Source organism: Oncorhynchus clarkii, chromosome 13, assembly GCF_045791955.1.
Source record: "Oncorhynchus clarkii lewisi isolate Uvic-CL-2024 chromosome 13, UVic_Ocla_1.0, whole genome shotgun sequence".
NCBI classification, from domain to species: Eukaryota; Metazoa; Chordata; class Actinopteri; order Salmoniformes; family Salmonidae; genus Oncorhynchus; species Oncorhynchus clarkii.
This window is the reverse complement of record NC_092159.1, coordinates 2,145,558-2,161,628: the sequence shown is the minus strand read 5'-3', so window position 1 is coordinate 2,161,628 and position 16,071 is coordinate 2,145,558. Positions and strand designations below refer to the sequence as shown.

General features: G+C 41.5%; 1 protein-coding gene across 1 annotated transcript in view; it reads left to right on the top strand.

Annotated features, from left to right (window-relative positions):
- Positions 1-16,071, top strand: part of LOC139424182 (regulator of G-protein signaling 11-like) — a 68,201-nt gene that overhangs the window by 46,246 nt on the left and 5,884 nt on the right. The window contains exons 12-15 of the mRNA XM_071175863.1: positions 92-207; positions 775-862; positions 2,239-2,377; positions 2,634-2,716. Of these exons, the coding sequence (XP_071031964.1) occupies positions 92-207; positions 775-862; positions 2,239-2,377; positions 2,634-2,716 (426 nt within the window). The remainder of the gene's footprint in view (positions 1-91; positions 208-774; positions 863-2,238; positions 2,378-2,633; positions 2,717-16,071) is intronic.

Sequence of the window (16,071 nt, the reverse complement as noted above, 5' to 3'; positions counted from 1 at the left end):
TGTGTGTGTGTGTGTGTGTGTGTGTGTGTGTGTGTGTGTGTGTGTGTGTGTGTGTGTGTGTGTGTGTGTGTGTGTGTGTGTGTGTGCGCAGGGTGGGCACTCCAACCAGGTTGAGAGTGGAGCGCTGGAGTTTCAGCTTCATGGAACTTCTGAACGACTCGATGGGAAGACGAGAGTTTATGATCTACCTGGAGAAAGAATTCAGTGGTGAAACACCACACACACACACACACAACACACACACACACACCACAAACACACACACCTCCCCCATTGAGCTCTGCCGTTCTGTCCTGCTGATAGAAACCAGCCGGATGTATATTATCTCTGTTCAGCCAGATTCCAGTCAATATTGATATTCCAGTTCTTCATCTCTTCATCCAAACGGAGGTTAGTGAACTCTGTTCTGATGTCAGGAAGATATCTTCATCCAAACGGAGGTTAGTCATCTCTGTTCTGATGTCAGGAAGATATCTTCATCCAAACGGAGGTTAGTGATCTCTGTTCTGATGTCAGGAAGATATCTTCATCCAAACGGAGGTTATTGATCTCTGTTCTGATGTCAGGAAGATATCTTCATCCAAACGGAGGTTAGTGATCTCTGTTCTGATGTCAGGAAGATATCTTCATCCAAACGGAGGTTAGTGATCTCTGTTCTGATGTCAGGAAGATATCTTCATCCAAAGTGATCTCTAGGTTAGTTCTCTAGTCACGTGTGTGTGCGTGTGTGTGTGTGTGTGTGTGTGTGTGTGTGTGTGTGTGTGTGTGTTTCAGCGGAGAACCTGTGTTTTTGGGTGGCCTGTGAGGACCTGAGACATGGAGAGAGCTCCAAGATCATCCTGAAAGTAGAGGAGGTTTACAAGTAGGTTTACACACACACACACACACACAGACGCACAAACACACACGCACACACACACACACACACACACACACACACACGCACACACACACACGCACACACACACACGCACACACACACACGCACACACACACGCACACACACACACAGACAAGCACAAACAGGTCTACCCATGGAGTAAAACCAACACCATTTTCTAACTTGCAGTGATTTGACTGATAGCTGCTTTATTGAGGAAAGATCGACGTACTGAGTGATGTGGTACTGAGTGATGTGATACTGTGTTATGTGGTATTATGACTGAGTGATGTGGTACTGAGTGATGTGGTATTATGACTGAGTGATGGGATACTGAGAGATGTGGTACTGAGTGATGTGGTACTGAGTGATGTGGTATTATTACTGAGTGATGTGGTACTGAGTGATGTGGTACTGAGTGATGTGGTACTATGACTGAGTGATGTGGTACTGGGTGATGTGGTATTATTACTGAGTGATGTGGTACTGAGTGATGTGATACTATGACTGAGTGATGTGGTACTGAGTGATATGGTACTGAGTGATGTGGTACTGAGTGATGTGGTACTGAGTGATGTGTTATTATGACTGAGTGATGTGGTATTATGACTGAGTGATGTGGTATTATGACTGAGTGATGTGGTACTGAGTGATGTGGTACTATGACTGGGTGATGTGGTACTGAGTGATGTGGTACTATGACTGAGTGATGTGGTACTATGACTGGGTGATGTGGTACTGAGTGATGTGGTACTATGACTGAGTGATGTGGTACTGAGTGATGTGGTACTATGACTGGGTGATGTGGTACTGAGTGATGTGGTACTATGACTGAGTGATGTGGTACTGAGTGATGTGGTACTATGACTGAGTGATGTGGTATTATGACTGAGTGATGTGGTACTGAGTGAGGTGGTACTGAGTGATGTGGTATTATTACTAAGTGATGTGGTACTGAGTGATGTGGTACTATGACTGAGTGATGTGGTACTGAGTGATACAGTGCTGAGTGATGTGGTATTATGACTGAGTGATGTGGTACCATGACTGAGTGATGTGGTACTGAGTGATGTGGTACTGAGTGATGTGGTACTGAGTGATGTGGTATTATGACTGAGTGATGTGGTACTGAGTGATGTGGTATTATGACTGAGTGATGTGGTATTATGACTGGGTGATGTGGTACTGAGTGATGTGGTACTGAGTGATGTGGTATTATGACTGAGTGATGTGGTATTATGACTGAGTGATGTGGTACTTAGTGATGTGGTATTATGACTGAGTGATGTGGTATTATGACTGAGTGATGTGGTACTGTGATCTGAGTATTTGGTATTATGATCTGTGTGTGTGTGTAGGAACTTTCTGGCCCCTGGGGCAGCTCGCTGGGTGAACATCGATAGTAAGACCATGGAGAGAACACTGGAGGGAATCAAACGACCTCATCGCTTCATTATGGACGACGCCCAGATGCACATCTACTTCCTCATGAAGAAGGTAACCCATGACCTCAAACACCTGAACCCTGACCTCTAACCCCTGAACTGTAAACCGTAACCTCTCTAGTACTCCTACCCCAGGTATCTGACCTCTAACCTCTAGTACTCCTACCCCAGGAATCTAACCTCTAACCTCTAGGACTCCTACCCCATGTATCTAACCTCTAACCTCTAGTACTCCTACCCCAGGAATCTAACCTCTAACCTCTAGGACTCCTACCCTAGGTATCTAACCTCAAACCTCTGATTTCTAGGACTCCTACCCCAGGTATCTGAAGTCTGAGCTGTATAAGAACATGCTGGCCAAAGCCATCGTTCCCCAGGAGACCAAGAAGAGGTACTCAGGAAATTTTACATTACAATATATACTACATTACAATGTATAATCCTCAATATACTACAACACAATATATACTCCTCAAAATACTACATTACAATATATACTTCTCAATATACTACATTACAATAGATATTCCTCAATATATTACATTACAATATATACTCCTCAATATACTACATTACGATATATACCCTTCAATATACTACATTACAATATATATTTCTCAATATACTACTTTAAAATATATACTACATTAAAATATATACTTCTTAATATACTACATTACAATACATACTCCTCAATATACTACATTACAATATATATACTTCTCAATATAATACATTAAAATATATACTTCTCAATATACTACATTACAATATATACTCCTCAATATACTTTATTAAAATATATACTCCTCAATATACTACAATATATACTCCTCAATATACTACATTAAAATATGTACTTCTCAATATACTACATTACAATATAGACTCCTCAAAATACTACATTACAGTATATACTCCTCAATATACTACATTACAATATATACTCCTCAATATACTACATTACAATATATACTCTCCAATACAACCTCCCGAATAAACTATATTACAATATATACACCTCATTATACATGTCAAATATGGCCAATATAACACGGCTAAGGGCTGTGTCCAGGCACTCCGTGTTTCTCATGAGAACATCCCTTAGCTGTGGTATGTTGGCCATATACCACACCTCCTTGGGCCTTATTGCTTAAATATATACTCCCCAATATACTACATTACAATGTACAGTGCCTTTGGAAAGTAGTCAGACCCCTTGCCTTTTTCCACATTTTGTTAGGTTAGAGCCTTATTCTAAAATTGATTCAACTGTTTTTTTCCTCATCAATCTACAAACAGTACGCCATAATAAAAAGGCAGAAACAAGTTTTTAAGCATTTTTGCTAATTTATAAGAAAAAAATTGGAAATATCACATTTATTTTAGTATTCAGAGCCTTTACCATCAAGGACATTCAGAGACTTGTCCCAAAGCCACTCCTGCGTTGTCTTGGCTTGTATGCTTAGGGTCGTTGTCCTGTTGGAAGGTAAACATTAGACTGGGGGCGAAGGTCCTGAGCGCTCTGGAGCAGATTTTCATCAAGGAGCTCCCTGTACTTTGCTCCGTTCATCTTTCCCCGGGATTCTGACTAGTCCCTGCCACTGAAAAATATCCCCACAGCATGATGCTGCCACCACCATGCATCCCCGTAGAGATGGTTCCAGGCTTTCTCCAGACGTGACGCTTGACATTCAGGCCAAAGAGTTCAATCTTTTATTTAATTTATTTCACCTTTATTTAACCAGGTAGGCCAGTTGAGAACAAGTTCTCATTTACAACTGCGACCTGGCCAAGATAAAGCAAAGCAGTGCGACACAAACAACAACACAGAGTTACACATGGAATAAACAAACGTACAGTCAATAACACAATAGAAAAGTGTAAATACAGTGTGTGCAAATGAGGTAAGATTAGGGAGGTAAGGCAATAAATAGGCCAAAGTGGCAAAATAATTACAATTTAGCAATTAAACACTGGAGTGATAGATGTGCAGAAGATGATTGTGCAAGTAGAGATACTGGGGTACAAAGGAGCAAAAAATAAAATAACAATATGGGGATGAGGTAGTTGGGTGGGCTATTTACAGATGGGCTATGTACAGGTTCAATGATCTATAAGCTGCTCTGGCAGCTGATGCTTAAAGTTAGTGAGGGAGATATGGGTCTCCAGCTTTAGTGGAGATTTTTGTTTTTTAAAGATTTCCAATTTGCTGAGTAGAGTGTTAGAGACTGTTTTGTAAATGACATCACCGAAGTCAAGGATCGGCAGGATAGTCAATTTTACGAGGGTATGTTAACAGCATGAGTGAAGGATGCTTTGTTGCGAAATAGGAAGCCGATTCTAGATTTAATTTTGGATTGGAGATGCTTAATATGAGTCTGGAAAGAGAGTTTACAGCCTAACCAGACACCTAGGTATTTGCAGTTGTTCACATTTTCTAGGTCAGAACCGTACAGAGCGATGCTAGACTGGCGTTCAGGTGCGGGCATCGATCAGTTGAAGAGCATGCATTTAGTTTTACTTGCATTTAAGAGTAGTTGGAGGCCACGGAAGGAGATTTGTATGGCATTGAAGCTCGTCTGGAAGTTAGGTAACACGGTGTCCAAAGAAGTGCAAGAAGTATACAGAATGGTGTCGTCTGCATAGAGGTGGATCAGAGAATCACCAGCAGCAAGAGCAACATCATTGATGTATACAGAGAATAGTCTGCCCGAGAATTGAACCCTGTGGCACCCCTAGAGACTGACAGAGGTCTGGACAACAGGCCCTCCGATTTGACATACTGAACTCTATCTGAGAAGTAGTTAGTGAACCAGGTGAGGCAGTCATTTGAGAAACCAAGGCTGTTGAGTCTGCCGATAAGAATGCGGTGATTGACAGAGTCGAAAGCCTTGGCCAGGTTGATGAAGACGGCTGCACAGTATTGTATTTTATCATTGGCGGTTATGATATCGTTTAGGACCTTGAGTGTGAATGAGGTGCACCCATGACCAGCTCTGAAACCAGATTGCATAGCGGAGAAGGTATGGTGGGATTCGAAATGGTCTGTGATCTGTATGTTAACTTTGCTTTCGGAGACCTTAGAAAGGCAGGGTAGGATGGATATGGATCTGTAACAGTTTGGGTCTAGAGTGTCTCCCCCTTTGAAGAGGGGGATGACTGCGGCAGCTTTCCAATCATTGGGGATCTCAGACTATATAAAAGAGAGGTTGAACAGGCTAGTAATAGGGGTTGCAACAATTGTGGCGGATAATTTTCGAAAGAGAGGGTCCAGATTGTGTAGCCCAGCTGATTTGTAGGGGTCCAGATTTTGCAGCTCTTTCAGAACATCAGCAATCTGGATTTGGGTGAAGGAGAAATGGGGAGGCTTGGGCAAGATGCTGTGGGGGGAGGAACTGTTGACCATGGTAGCGGTGAAAAGCATGGCCAGCCTTAGAAAAAATGCTTATTGATATTCTAAATTATCATGGATTTATCGGTGGTGACAGTGTTTCCTATCCTCAGTGCAGTGGGCAGCTGGGAGGAGGTCCTCTTATTCTCCATGGACTTTACAGTGTCCCAGAACTTTTTCGAGTTTGTGCTACAGGATGCAAATTTCTGTTTGAAAAAGCTAGCCTTTGCCTACCCTTTGCCTGGGTATATTGGTTGCTAACTTCCCTGAACAGTTGCATATCGCGGGGCCTATTCAATGCTACTGTTGGAATGAGGTCATTATCCTTCCAGGATACCCTGGCCGATTAGAAAGGCCCTGCTCGCTGAAGTGTTTTAGGGAGCGCTTGACAGTGATGAGGGGTGGTCGTTTGACTGCAGACCCATTACAGACGCAGGCTATACTTATTTTCTACCATAATTTGCAAATAAGTTCATAAAAAATCCTACAATGTGATTTTCTGGATTTTTTTTCCTCATTTTGTCTGTCATAGTTGAAGTGTACCTATGATGAAAATTACAGGCCTCTCATCTTTTTAAGTGGGAAGTGTTGCACAATTGGTGGCTGACTAAATACTTTTTTGCCCCACTGTATATAGACAGGTAAATTGACTTTACCACAGGTGGACTGTAATCAAGTAGAAACATCTCAAGAATGATCAATGGAAACAGGATGCACCTGAGAGTCTCACAGCAAAGGATCTGAATGCTTATGTAAATATGACAGTTATTATAATGAGGTATGACAGTTATTATGATGAGGTATAACAGTTATTATGATGAGGTATGACAGTTATTATGATGAGGTATAACAGTTATTATGATGAGGTATGACAGTTATTGTGATGAGGTATGCCAGTTATTATGATGAGATATGCCAGTTATTATGACGAGGTATGACAGTTATTATGATGAGGTATGCCAGTTATTATGACGAGGTATGCCAGTTATTATGATGAAGTATGCCAGTTATTATGACGAGGTATGCCAGTTATTATGATGAGGTATGCCAGTTATTATGATGAGGTATGACAGTTATTATGATGAGGTATGACAGTTATTATGATGAGGTATGACAGTTATTATGATGAGATATGACAGTTATTATGATGAGGTATGACAGTTATTATGATGAGATATGACAGTTATTATGATGAATACTTATGTAAATAAGGTATTTCTGTTTTTTCAACAACAACCAAATATTCTAAAATCCTGTTTTCACTTTGTGGGTACTGTGTGTAGGTTGCTGAGGATTGTTTTAAAATTAATCCATTTTGGAATGAGACTGTAATGTAACATTGTGTTGCTGAGGATTGTTTTTAAATTTAATCTGTAATGTAACAAAGTGTGGAAAAAGTCAATGGGTCCGAATACTTTCCGAATGTACTCAATATATACTACACTGCAATATATACTCCTGAATATATACTCAATATATACTACACTGCAATATATACTCCTGAATATATACTCAATATATACTACACTGCAATATATACTCCTGAATATATACTCAATATATACTACACTGCAATATATACTCAATATATACTCCTGAATATATACTCAATATATACTCCTGAATATATACTCAATATATACCACACTGCAATATATACTCAATATATACTCCTGGACATATACTCATATACTCAATATATACTCCTGAATATATATTCAATATATACTACACCGATATATATACTCCTGAATATATACTCGATATATACTACACTGCAATATATACTCCTGAATATATACTCAATATATACTACACTGCAATATATACTCCTGAATATATACTCAATATATACTACACTGCAATATATACTCCTGGATATATAGTCAATATATACTACACTGCAATATATACTCCTGAATATATACTCAATATATAATACACTGCAATATATATATACCCAATATATACTCCTGAATATATACTCAATATATACTCCTGAATATATACTCAATATATACTACACTGCAATATATACTCAATATATACTCCTGGATATATACTCAATATATACTACACTGCAATATATACTCCTGATATATACACTACACTGCAATATATACTCCTGATATATACTCAATATATACTACACTGCAATATACTCCTGAATATATATTCAATATATACTACACTGCAATATACTCCTGAATATATATTCAATATATACTACACTGCAATATATACTCCTGAATATATATTCAATATTCTACACTGTAATATACTCCTGAATATATATTCAATATATACTCAATTACAATATATACTCAAGAATATATAGTCAATATATACTACACTGCAATATATACTCCTGAATATATATTCAATATATACTCAATTACAATATATACTCAAGAATATATAGTCAATATATACTCTTGAATATATATTCAATATATACTCAATTACAATATATATTCCTGGATATATATTCAATGTATACTCAATTACAATATATACTCCTGGATATATAGTCAATATATACTACACTACAATATATACTCCTGAATATATATTCAATATATACTACACTGCAATATATACTCCTGAATATATATTCAATATATACTCAATTACAATATATACTCCTGGATATTGTCACGATCGTCGTATGAAGCGGACCAAAATGCAGCGTGGTATGTGTTCATGATGATTTTTTAATAAAAGAAAGCACTGAACACTGAATACAAATTACACAAAACAATAAATGAAATAACGACCGTGTAGCTATAATGAGAACTGTGCTGACACAAGCAACTAACATAGACAATCACCCACGAACAAACAGTGAAACCCAGAACTAATGACACCTGCCTCTGATTGAGAACCATACTAGGCCGAAACATAGAAATCCCCAAAATCATAGAAAAACAAACATAGACTGCCCAACCCAACTCACGCCCTGACCATACTAAATAATGACAAAACAAAGGAAATAAAGGTCAGAACGTGACAGATATATAGTTAATATACACTCAATCACAATATATACTCATCAAATATATACTCCTGAATATATATTCAATATATACTCAATTACAATATATACAACTCAAAATATACTCAATAAATATTAAGTATATACTCTTCAAATATATACTCCTCAATATAAACTCTGCAATATACTACAATACAATATATACTCCTCAAGATATGCTGCATTACAATATATACACTCGTAAATATATATATATATATAGCATTACAATATACAGTGTGTGTTCAAAACATTAGGAACACCTGCGTTTTCCCTGACACAGACTGAGCAGGTGAATCCAGGTGAAAGCTGAAACAGAATGACCAGGTGAATCCAGGTGAAAGCTGGAATCACCTGGTCAGGGCCTACATAAAGCTGTTAGGGCATACATACAGTTGTCAGGGCCTACATAAAGCTGTCAGGGCCTACATAAAGATGCTAGGGCCTACATAAAGCTGTCAGGGCCTACATAAAGCTGCCAGGGCCTACATAAAGCTGTCAGGGCCTACATAAGGCTGTCAGGGCCTACATAAAGCTGTCAGGGCCTACATAAAGCTGCCAGGGCCTACATAAAGCTGGTCAGGGCCTACATAAAGCTGTCAGGGCCTACATAAGGCTGTTAGGGCCTACATAAAGCTGTCAGGGCCTACATAAAGCTGTCAGGGCCTAAATAAAGCTGTCAGGGCCTACATAAATCTGTCAGGGCATAAATAAAGCTGTTAGGGCCTACATAAAGCTGTCAGGTGTCCTACATAAAGCTGTTAGGGCCTACATAAAGCTGTCAGGGCCTACATAAAGCTGTCAGGGGTCCTATATAAAGCTGTTAGGGACTACATAAAGCTGTTAGAGCCTACATAAAGTTGTCAGGGCCTACATAAAGCAGTCAGCGCTTACACAAAGCTGTTAGGGCCTACATAAACCTGTCAGGGCCTACATAAAGCTGTCAGGGCCTACATAAAGCTGTCAGGGCCTACATAAAGCTGTCAGGGCCTACATAAAGCTGTTAGGGCCTACATAAAGCTGTCAGGGGTCCTACATAAAGCTGGTAGGGCCTACATAAAGCTTTTTAGGGCCTACATAAAGCTGATAGGGACTACATAAAGATGATAGGCACTACATAAAGCTGTTAGAGCCTACACAAAGCTGTTAGAGCCTACATAAAGCTGTCAGGGCCTACATAAAGCTGTCAGGGCCTACATAAAGCTGTCAGGGCCTACATAAAGCTGTCAGGGCCTACATAAAGCTGTCAGGGCCTACATAAAGCTGTCAGGGCCTACATAAGGCTGTTAGGGCCTACATAAAGCTGTCAGGGCCTACATAAAGCTGTCAGGGCCTACATAAAGCTGTCAGGGCCTGCATAAATCTGTCAGGGCCTACATAAAGCTGTTAGGGCCTACATAAAGCTGTCAGGGCTTAAACAAAGCTGTCAGGGCCTACATAAAGCTGTAAGGGCCTACATAAAGCTGTTAGGGCCTACATAAAGCTGTCAGGGCCTACATAAAGCTTTTTAGGGCCTACATAAAGCTGATAGGGACTACATAAAGATGATAGGCACTACATAAAGCTGTTAGAGCCTACACAAAGCTGTTAGAGCCTACATAAAGCTGTCAGGGCCTACATAAAGCTGTCAGGGCCTACATAAAGCTGTCAGGGCCTACATAAAGCTGTCAGGGCCTACATAAAGCTGCCAGGGCCTACATAAAGCTGTCAGGGCCTACATAAGGCTGTCAGGGCCTACATAAAGCTGTCAGGGCCTACATAAAGCTGTCAGGGCCTACATAAAGCTGTTAGGGCCTACATAAAGCTGTCAGGGGTCCTACATAAAGCTGGTAGGGCCTACATAAAGCTTTTTAGGGCCTACATAAACCTGTCAGGGCCTACATAAAGCTGTCAGGGCCTACATAAAGCTGTCAGGGCCTACATAAAGCTGTCAGGGCCTACATAAAGCTGTTAGGGCCTACATAAAGCTGTCAGGGGTCCTACATAAAGCTGGTAGGGCCTACATAAAGCTTTTTAGGGCCTACATAAAGCTGATAGGGACTACATAAAGATGATAGGCACTACATAAAGCTGTCAGGGCCTACATAAAGCTGTCAGGGCCTACATAAAGCTGTCAGGGCCTACATAAAGCTGTCAGGGCCTACATAAAGCTGTCAGGGCCTACATAAGGCTGTTAGGGCCTACATAAAGCTGTCAGGGCCTACATAAAGCTGTCAGGGCCTACATAAAGCTATCAGGGCCTGCATAAATCTGTCAGGGCCTACATAAAGCTGTTAGGGCCTACATAAAGCTGTCAGGGCTTAAACAAAGCTGTCAGGGCCTACATAAAGCTGTAAGGGCCTACATAAAGCTGTTAGGGCCTACATAAAGCTGTCAGGGCCTACATAAAGCTTTTTAGGGCCTACATAAAGCTGATAGGGACTACATAAAGATGATAGGCACTACATAAAGCTGTTAGAGCCTACACAAAGCTGTTAGAGCCTACATAAAGCTGTCAGGGCCTACATAAAGCTGTCAGGGCCTACATAAAGCTGTCAGGGCCTACATAAAGCTGTCAGGGCCTACATAAAGCTGCCAGGGCCTACATAAAGCTGTCAGGGCCTACATAAGGCTGTCAGGGCCTACATAAAGCTGTCAGGGCCTACATAAAGCTGTCAGGGCCTACATAAAGCTGTTAGGGCCTACATAAAGCTGTCAGGGGTCCTACATAAAGCTGGTAGGGCCTACATAAAGCTTTTTAGGGCCTACATAAACCTGTCAGGGCTTACATAAAGCTGTCAGGGCCTACATAAAGCTGTCAGGGCCTACATAAAGCTGTCAGGGCCTACATAAAGCTGTTAGGGCCTACATAAAGCTGTCAGGGGTCCTACATAAAGCTGGTAGGGCCTACATAAAGCTTTTTAGGGCCTACATAAAGCTGATAGGGACTACATAAAGATGATAGGCACTACATAAAGCTGTTAGAGCCTACACAAAGCTGTTAGAGCCTACATAAAGCTGTCAGGGCCTACATAAAGCTGTCAGGGCCTACATAAAGCTGTCAGGGCCTACATAAAGCTGTCAGGGCCTACATAAAGCTGCCAGGGCCTACATAAAGCTGTCAGGGCCTACATAAGGCTGTCAGGGCCTACATAAAGCTGTCAGGGCCTACATAAAGCTGTCAGGGCCTACATAAAGCTGTCAGGGCCTACATAAAGCTGTCAGGGCCTACATAAAGCTGTCAGGGCCTACATAAAGCTGTCAGGGCCTACATAAGGCTGTTAGGGCCTACATAAAGCTGTCAGGGCCTACATAAAGCTGTCAGGGCCTACATAAAGCTGTCAGGGCCTACATAAAGCTGTCAGGGCCTACATAAAGCTGTCAGGGCCTACATAAGGCTGTTAGGGCCTACATAAAGCTGTCAGGGCCTACATAAAGCTGTCAGGGCCTACATAAAGCTGTCAGGGCCTACATAAATCTGTCAGGGCCTACATAAAGCTGTTAGGGCCTACATAAAGCTGTCAGGGCTTAAACAAAGCTGTCAGGGCCTACATAAAGCTGTCAGGGCCTACATAAAGCTGTCAGGGGCTACATAAATCTGTCAGGGCCTACATAAAGCTGTTAGGGCCTTCATAAAGCTGTCAGGGCTTAAACAAAGCTGTCAGGGCCTACATAAAGCTGTAAGGGCCTACATAAAGCTGTTAGGGCCTACATAAAGCTGTCAGGGCCTACATAAAGCTGTCAGGGCCTACATAAAGCTGTCAGGGCCTACATAAGGCTGTTAGGGCCTACATAAAGCAGTCAGGGCCTACATAAAGCTGTCAGGGCCTACATAAAGCTGTCAGGGTCTATATAATTATGTCAGGGCCTACATAAAGCTGTTAGGGCCTACATAAAGCTGTCAGGGGTCCTACATAAAGCTGTTAGGGCCTACATAAAGCTGTCAGGGCCTACATAAAGCTGTCAGGGGTCCTACATAAAGCTGTTAGGGACTACATAAAGCTGTTAGAGCCTACATAAAGCTGTCAGGGCCTACATAAAGCAGTCAGGGCATACATAAAGCTGTCAGGGCCTACATAAAGCTGTCAGGGCCTACATAAAGCTGTCAGGGCCTACACAAAGCTGTCAGGGGGTCTACATAAAGATGTCAGGGCCTACATAAAGCTGTCAGGGGTCCTACATAAAGCTGTCAGGGCCTACATCAAGCTGTCGGGGCCTACATAAAGCTGTCAGGGCCTACATAAAGCTGTCAGGTCCTACATAAAGCTGTCAGGGCCTACATAAAGCTGTCAGGTCCTACATAAAGCTGTCAGGGCCTACATAAAGCTGTCAGGGCCTACATAAGGCTGTCAGGGCCTACATAAGGCTGTTAGGGCCTACATAAAGCTGTCAGGGCTTACACAAAGCTGTTAGGGCCTACATAAACCTGTTAGGGCCTACATAAAGCTGTCAGGGCCTACATAAAGCTGTCAGGGCCTACATAAAGCTGTCAGAGCCTACATAAAGCTGTTAGGGCCTACATAAAGCTGTCAGGGCCTACATAAAGCTGTTAGGGCCTACATAAAGCTGTCAGGGCCTACATAAAGCTGTCAGGGCCTACACAAAGCTGTCAGGGGGTCTACATAAAGCTGTCAGGGCCTACATAAAGCTGTCAGGGCTACATAAAGCTGTCAGGTCCTACATAAAGCTGTTAGGGCCTACATAAAGCTGTCAGGGGTCCTTAATAAAGCTGTCAGGGCCTACACAAAGCTGTCAGGGCCTACATAAAGCTGTCGGGGCCTACATAAAGCTGTCAGGGCCTACATAAAGCTGTCAGGGCCTACATAAAGCTGTCAGGGCCTACATAAAGCTGTCAGGGGTCCTACATAAAGCTGTTAGGGACTACAAAAAGCTGTTAGAGCCTACATAAAGCTGTCAGGGCCTACATAAAGCAGTCAGGGCATACATAAAGCTGTCAGGGCCTACATAAAGCTGTCAGGGCCTACATAAAGCTGTCAGGGCCTACATAAAGCTGTCAGGGCCTACATAAATCTGTCAGGGCCTACATAAAGCTGTCAAGGCTTACACAAAGCTGTTAGGGCCTACATAAACCTGTCAGGGCCTACATAAAGCTGTCAGGGCCTACATAAAGCTGTCAGGGCCTACATAAAGCTGTCAGGGCCTACATAAAGCTTTTCGGGCCTACATAAAGCTGTCAGTGGTCCTACATAAAGCTGTTAGGGCCTACATAAAGCTTTTTAGGGCCTACATAAAGCTGATAGGGACTTCATAAAGATGTTAGGGACTACATAAAGCTGTTAGAGCCTACACAAAGCTGTTAGAGCCTACATAAAGCTGTCAGGGCCTACATAAAGCTGTTATGGCCTACATAAAGCTGCTAGGGCCTACATAAAGCTGTCAGGGCCTGCATAAAGCTGTTAGGGCCTACATAAAGCTGTTAGGGCCTACATAAAGCTGTCAGGGCCTACATAAAGCTGTCAGGGCCTACATAAAGCTGTTCGGGCCTACATAAAGCTGCTAGGGCCTACATAAAGCTGCTAGGGCCTACACAAACCTGTTAGGGCCTACATAAACCTGTCAGGGCCTACATAAAGCTGTCAGGGCCTACATAAAGCTGTCAGGGCCTACATAAAGCTGTCAGGGCCTACATAAAGCTGTCAGGGGTCCTACATGAAGCTGTTAGGGCCTACATAAAGCTGTTAGGACCTACATAAAGCTGTTAAGGCCGACATAAAGCTGTAAAGGCCTACATAAAGCTGTTAGGGCCTACATAAAGCTCCTAGGGCCTACATAAAGCTGCTAGGGCCTACACAAAGCTGTTAGGGCCTACATAAACCTGTCAGGGCCTACATAAAGCTGCTAGGGCCTACACAAAGCTGTTAGGGCCTACATAAACCTGTCAGGGCCTACATAAAGCTGTCAGGGCCTACATAAAGCTGTCAGGGCCTACATAAAGCTGTCAGGGCCTACATAAAGCTGTCAGGGCCTACATAAAGCTGTCAGGGGTCCTACATAAAGCTGTTAGGGCCTACATAAAGCTGTTAGGACCTACATAAAGCTGGTAGGGCCTACATAAAGCTGGTAAGGCCGACATAAATCTGGTAGGGCCTACATAAAGCTGGTAGGGCCGACATAAAGCTGGTAGGGCCTACATAAAGCTGTTAAGGCCGACATAAAGCTGCCCCAACAGCAGAGCTTTCTTTTCAGCACTGTGGAGTGAATCCTTACCACCACTACACCTGGCTATCAGCAGAACCTTGTCTGGCAGCAAAACAGTTCATTCAGCATAATGTAATGCCTTTAAATAAAACTTAGCTGATTTGGCTTACTTGCTTAAACAAATGTGGTTTCTACTGACAATGGAGATGCACAAACTATGGCATAAGGGGATGACGAGTGGCAATCCATCATTTTGCAACTTTTTGCGTCGAGCCATCCCGGATCCGGGATCGTGACTACAGCCTCAAGCTCATTACCATAACGCAACTTAACTATTCATGAAAATCGCAAATGAAATGAAATCAATATGCTAGCTCTCAAGCTTAGCCTTTTGTTAACAACACTGTAATCTCAGATTTTCAAAATATGCTTCTCAGCCATAGCAAAACAAGCATTTGTGTAACAGTATTGATAGCTAGCGTAGCATTTAGCGTAGCATTTAGCATTCAGCAGGCAACATTTTCACAAAAACCAGAAAAGCATTCAAATAAAATCATTTACCTTTGAAGAACTTCAGATGTTTTCAATGAGGAGACTCTCAGTTAGATAGCAAATGTTCAGTTTTTCCTGAAAGATTATTTGTTTAGGACAAATCGCTCCGTTTTCTACGTCACGTTTAGCTATGAAAAAAACCTGTATCCAGGATTGTGTAAATCTATCCGCAAGCTCATTAGCATAACGCAACGAAAATTGCAAATGAAATGAAATAAATATATTTGTTCTCAAGCTTAGCCTTTTGTTAACAACGCTGTCATCTCAGATTTTCAAAATATGCTTTTGAACCATAGCTAAACAAGCATTTGTGTAACAGTATTGATAGCCTAGCATAGGATTATCCCTGGCATTCAGCATGCAACATTTTCACAAAAACAAGAAAAGCATTCAAATAAAATCATTTACCTTTGAAGAACTTCAGATGTTTTCAATGAGGAGACTCTCAGTTAGATAGCAAATGTTCCGTTTTTACAAAAAGATTATTTGTGTTTACAAATCGCTCCGTTTTCTTCATCACGTTTGGGTAAGAAAAAATAAATAAAAATCATTAAAACGCAAACTTTTTTCCAAATTAACTCCATAATATCAACAGAAACATGGCAAACCATGTTTAGAATCATTCCTC